Consider the following 6,307-nt stretch of genomic DNA (forward strand, 5'->3'; position numbering starts at 1 on the left):
CCCACCCCTCACCTGTGGCAGCAAGCTGTCTGTACCCGTGACGTTGTTTCCAAGGTGGACCCTCCCTCCTCCAGGCCGTCTTCCAAGGTGGCCCTTCCCTCCTCCAGGGCGTCTTCCAAGGTGGCCCTTCCCTCCTCCGGGGCGTCTTCCAAGGTGGCCCTTCCCTCCTCCAGGGCATCTTCCAAGGTGGCCCTTCCCTCCTCCAGGAGGTCTTCCAAGGTAGACCCTCCCTCCTCCAGGCCATCTTCCAAGGTGGACCTTCCCTCCTCCAGGCCGTCTTCCAAGGTGGCCCTTCCCTCCTCCAGGGCGTCTTCCAAGGTGGACCTTCCCTCCTCCAGGCCGTCTTCCAAGGTGGACCTTCCCTCCTCCAGGAGGTCTTCCAAGGTGGACCCTCCCTCCTCCAGGAGGTCTTCCAAGGTGGCCCTTCCCTCCTCCAGGAGGTCTTCCAAGGTGGACCCTCCCTCCTCCAGGCCATCTTCCAAGGTGGACCCTCCCTCCTCCAGGCCGTCTTCCAAGGTGGCCCTTCCCTCCTCCAGGGCGTCTTCCAAGGTGGACCTTCCCTCCTCCAGGCCGTCTTCCAAGGTGGACCTTCCCTCCTCCAGGAGGTCTTCCAAGGTGGACCCTCCCTCCTCCAGGAGGTCTTTCGAGGTGGTCCTTCCCTCCTCCAGGCCGTCTTCCAAGGTGGACCTTCCCTCCTCCAGGGCGTCTTCCAAGGTGGCCCTTCCCTCCTCCAGGCCGTCTTCCAAGGTGGCCCTTCCCTCCTCCAGGGGATCTTCCTGACCCAGGGATCGAGCCTGGGTCTCCTGCATTGCAGGTGGATTCTGTACCATCTGAGCCCCCAGGAACGCCCATGACAACGTCTAGGTCCATGCATGGGGCTGCCAGTGGCTGCATTCCACTCTTTTTTAGGGCAGTAATGTGGTATTGTACATATGTACCCCGTCGACTTTGACCATTCCTCTGTCAGTGGACAGCTTAGTGTGTGTCCACGTCTTGCCTGTTTCGTAAATCCATTCGTGTTATCTTTCAGGCTCTGCATGTGAGCATAGTGATATACTGCATTGGTCTTTCTCTGTCTTCCTTAGTTCCCTCTGCATGAAAGCAATACTTTATGCTAATGTATTTCACGGTGACATCGCGTGTGTGGTACGTGGGGTCTTTCCAGACCGGAGATCAGACGGGTCTCCCCTTTATTGGCAGGTGGAGCTTTAACCACTGGACGGCCGGGCCAGTCCCGTTAGATACGTTTTATAATCAGAAGCAAGGCAAAACCTCAACTGTCATTTCTGAAGAAACATGTAATCTTTGTTTTCGGTTGAGCTAGGTCTCTGCTGCTGTGTGTCTTTTCTGTAGTTTCGACAAGCAAAGGCTGCTCTCTTCCTCCGCTTCTTGCCTACTGTCTGCTTTCCGCTTGGGAGCGTCTTCTCTCTCGCTGCAGAGCACAGGCTCTCGGGCACACGAACTTCAGTACCGGCTGCTCGTGGCCTCAGCGGTTGTGACGCCCAGGCTCTGGAGCCCTGGCTCACTGGCTGTGGTGCGTGGGTTTTCTGGCTCCAACGACGTGTGAGGATCTTCCCGCAGAGATCGAGCCTGGGTCTCCTGCGTTGGCAGGTGGATTGTCAACCACTGCACGACTGGATGAGTCCAGGAAGCTGTAATGATCATGGTGTTTGTATTTACGTATATGTTTCCCCCCGAACTGTAACCTCTGTGATCACCCGTGAGGGGCTCCATCCCACGGGTGTCGTTGCTCAGAGCTTCAGTCCCTTCACTCCACCTGAAACCATCACAGCATTGTTAATTGGCTGGACTTCAATACAAAATAAAAAGATTTTCTAGAAGTGTAGGAAGAAACGTAATTTACCACCTGATGACACGCTAGGCTAATGGGCTGCTGCTTTTTTGTTGTTTACTCACTAAGTCAAGCTTTACTTTTTGGGACCACATAGACCGCAGCACGCCAGGCTTCCTTGTCCTTCGCTGTCTCCTAGAGCTTGCTCAAACTGATGTCCATCGAGTCTGTGATGCCATCCAGCCATCTCATCCTCTGTCGCCCCGTTCTCTTCCCACCTTCAATCTTTCCCAGCATCGGGGTCTTTTCCAGCTCTTTGCATCAGGTGGCCAAAGGATTGGAGTTTCAGGTTCAACATCAGTCCTTCCAATGAACATTCAGGACTGGTCTCCTTTAGGATGGACTGGTTGGATCTCCTTGCAGTCCAAGGGGCTCTCAAGAGTCTTCTCCAACACCACCGTTCAAAAGCATCAATTCTTCGGCGCTCAGCTTTCTTTATGGTCCAACTCTCACACGCACACATGACTACTGGAAAGATCATAGCCTTGACTAGACGGGCCTTTGTTGGCAAAGTCATGTCTCTGCTGTTTAATACGCTATCTGGGTTTGGATGGTGCCAGTTGAAGCGACTTGGCCTCGTTGGGTAGAGCACACACTTGGAAACGCTGAGCCGTGCGTTGCGGGTCGGCCAGGTGTGGCTGCTCCTAGGAGACAACAGAGCTGACTGCTGAGTCTGACCGGGGGCAGGAGCGTTCATCTTGGGTCTTGCGTGCTGGAACCTCCGGGTGCCGCCTTTGGGCGGCTGGAATTGAATGTCAAGCTGATGCAGTTATGGAAGAAAGACGCCCTGGAGGTGGTGCCTGGGGGCTCTCGTTTTGCCGGAGATATGGGGTTGGAATTGGCTTCCTGTCTCCTCATGTCTGACTTATGACTTCTAATAATTTCCCCGCTGTTCCGCCTGAAGGCTGGAGCGGTGTATGAATAGATGTGCTTAGTTCTGTGGTTATATAGCGGCTGTTTATACTGCAGCCTGGCATGCTGAGGGCTTGCGAAGAGTCAGACACGACTTGGCGACTGAACCAAAGCAACAATAATAAAATACGGTGCCGCAGAAAACAGACGTGCACCTGTCTGTACATAGCTGCACGTGTGTGTGTGTGCACGTGTGTGTGTGCCTCCGCGAGTGTCTGTGATGATAGCCCTCTATCCGTGTCTTTATTCTGACCACACTGCTCTCTTCGTATTGTCTGGAACCTAACTCTGTGATCTGTCTGTACGTATAAAAACCTCTGTGTGCTAAACACATTATTGTTTTTTCAAAACAACTTTACCATTTATTTCAATAAATGGAATCTGTATATATATATATATTTTTTTTACAGCTGCTGGGACACCTCATTTATTCCAGGTGGTCATAGAAAGAGGTATTCCACATGACTGAATTAGATAAAGTCTGAATTAATTTTTTTTTTTTTTCTGGAGTATACGCTATGCTGTGCTTGGACTTAGACGGTAAAGAATTTGCCTGCCGTGCAGGGGACCTGAGTTCGATCCCTGGGTGGGGAAGATCCCTTGGAGGAGGAAATGGCAACACCCCCTAGTATTCTTGCCTGGAGAATCCCATGGACAGAGGAGGCTGGGGGGCTGCAGTCCATGGGGTCTCAAAGAGTCGGATACGCCTGAGAGACCAACAGCTATGCTAAGTCACTTCAGTCATGTCGAACCCTTTGTGCCCTTGCGGACGGCAGCCCACCAGCCTCCTGTGTCCATGGGATCCTCCAGGCAAGAATACTGGAGCGGGTTGCCATGCCCTCCTGCAGGGGATCTTCCCGACCCAGGGATCGAACCCGAGGCTCCCACAGTGCAGACGGATTGTTTCACAGTGAGCCACCAGGAAACCCTATAAACATATATGGATCCATATAAAGGGGTCAAACCTGCGACTCCTGCATTGCAGGAGGATTCTTTACCACTGAGCCACGGGGCAAACCCTTTCTTGAGTATAAATTTGCTACCAGCTTCCGCTACATTCCTCAGTGGGGTTTGCCGATGATGACGACCTTCTTTGTCTCTCTTTCTTTTTTTAAAATTCCTTCTGTTTCTTTCTGCCTCTTGTCTTCTCAGCTTCTTCTTTTTCTCTTAGTATCACACGGGTCAAAACTCCTGACGTATTTCTGCACTTCTGTTCCATGATGGTTGATCACAGGAGACTGGAGAGAGCTCCCTGCGCTGTGCGGTAGGGCCTTGCTTCTTATCCACCCTGTATGCGATAGTTTGCAGCTGCTAAGCCCCAAACCCCCCGAATCCATCCTGCCCTACCCCTCCCCACCCTTGGCAGTCACAAGTCTGTTCTCTCTCTCTGGCTAAACGCACACAGATAGGGACGCTCCGGAAGCAGTTTTCCCCCTTTATCTCCACGGGGTCGCAAAGAGTCGGACACGACCGAAGCAGCTAGGGCATTTTTATCTGCTTGAAGGACGTGGGGTTTGAGCAGGAAAAAGTGATTCCCTGTCTGCCTGCAAACAGTGATGTGTCTGCCTTTTTACAAATGGGCCGTCTACCCGCTTTGCCTGTTTCCAGTCTGATTGTAATTTGCCACGTAAGGAGTTGGCTTGAATTAAATTTTTTTAAACTGAAGAGAGATCATTTACAACGCTGTGTTAATTTGAGGTGTACAGCAAAGTGGGTCAGTTGTGCGTAAATATATGTGCGTGCTTAGCTGCCCAGTCGTGTCTGACTCTTTGCGACGCCACGGACTGTAGCCCGCCAGGCTCCTCTGCCCATGGGATTCTCCAGGCAAGAACGCTGGTGTGGGTTGCCATTTCCTCCTCCAGGGGACCTTCCCTACCCAGGGATTGCATCCGAGTCTCCTGCCTTGCAGGTGGATTCTTTTCTACCAAGTTACCGGTATTCACTCTTTTTTTAGATTATTTTCCCAGATAGATCATTACATTCTTTTTTAAAAATCTCTGTTTTTGGGCGAGGGGGCACATGGGATAGCCTGTGGGAAATTATTTCCCTGACCAGGGGTTGAACCGCCTGCAGCGGGAAGACAGAGTGTTAACCACCAGACGGCCCGGAAGGCCCGTCATGGGTCGCTGAGGAGAGTTCCCTATGCTATACACTCGGTCTTTACTTGTCTCTTTCATACACAGTCACGCCAACCCCAATCTCCCAGTTTATCCCTCCTGTGTAACTTTTTTTTTGTTAATTGGAAGGACTGATGCTGAAGCTGAAGTTCCAATACTCTGGCCACCTGATGCAAAGAGCAAGGAGATCCAACCAGTTCATCCTAAAGGAAATCAGTCCTAAGCATTCTTTGGAAGGAAGGATGCTGAAGCTGAAACTCCAATACCTTGGCCCCCTGATGCGAAGAGCCGGACGCCTTGGGAAAGACCCTGATGCTGGGAAAGATTGAAGGTGGGAGGACAAGGGGATGACAGAGGATGAGACGGTTGGATGGCATCACCGACTCGCTGGACATGAGTTTGAGTAGACTCCGGGAGTTGGTGACGGACAGGGAGGCCTGGCGTGCTGCGGTCCGTGGGGTCGCAAAGAGTTGGACATGATGGAATGACCGAACAACAGAAATAGAAATTCTGTGCATAGCGGGTCCTAGAAACGCCATCAGTGCCTCCGTGATGGAAAGCAGGGTGCCCAGCGCAGGGGAGAGACTGGCCCGAGGGGGAAACTGGGGGAGTGATGCTTAGGGCCTCTTCCTGGTTAGCCCTTTGTGGGTCTTTCCCTGGAGGACTGCCCTGCACTTGCTCTCCACGGAGGGGAAGTCCTGCCCTTCTTAAGTCACAGGGCGTGACATTTGCCGACTGTGAAGAGTCAGGTGCAGGGAAAGGAAGAGGTTCTGTGTGTCTGATGGAGCTTGGGGGTGGGGAGGTTCTTCTGTTCCCCGTGGGGCTCAGGTGTTGGCCTTGACTTCCCCCCAGATGTCTGTGTTTCCTGCCTGCTCCTCACCTCTGGCTTCCGCCGCACATTTCTCAGTTCAGTTCAGTTGCTCAGTCGTGTCTGACTCTTTGCGACCCCATGGACTGCAGCCTTCCAGGCCTCCCTGTCCATCACCAGCTCCCGGAGTTTACCCAAAGTCATGACATGACCATTGAGTCGGTGTTGCTCTGTCGTCCTCTTCTCCTCCCGCCCTCAATCTTTCCCAGCGTCAGGGTCTCTTCCAATGAGTCAGCTGTTTGCATCGGGTGACCAAAGTATTGGAGTTTCAGCTTCAGCATCAGTCCTTCCGCTGAATATTCAGGACTGATTTCCTCTAGGATGGAAAGGCAATTTCTCAAGGCCCCTCTGAGTTCATCTTCAGCGACTTCACTGAGGCTTCCCGAGCAGATGAGCCTGGACGGAGTCAGACACACACAGCTTTGCTCTGCTGATTCTGCTGGGTCCTGGGTGCTCTTGAGGACCCTGAGATAGCGACCAAACCCCAGTTTACACAGGAGACTAGGATGGTCCAGACGAGAGGTCCCCAGCCTTCTCGGCACCAGGGACCAGTTTCGT

General features: G+C 52.7%; 1 protein-coding gene across 1 annotated transcript; it reads right to left on the reverse strand.

The window, feature by feature from the left end:
* Nucleotides 1-8: 8 nt before the first annotated feature.
* On the reverse strand, nt 9-809 carry LOC138930114 (apolipoprotein A-Ia-like). The gene has a single exon (XM_070289675.1). The coding sequence runs from the start codon at nt 807-809 to the stop codon at nt 9-11; it is 801 nt and encodes a 266-aa protein (XP_070145776.1).
* Nucleotides 810-6,307: the final 5,498 nt, after the last annotated feature.

Source organism: Ovis canadensis, chromosome X, assembly GCF_042477335.2.
Source record: "Ovis canadensis isolate MfBH-ARS-UI-01 breed Bighorn chromosome X, ARS-UI_OviCan_v2, whole genome shotgun sequence".
NCBI lineage: Eukaryota > Metazoa > Chordata > Mammalia > Artiodactyla > Bovidae > Ovis > Ovis canadensis.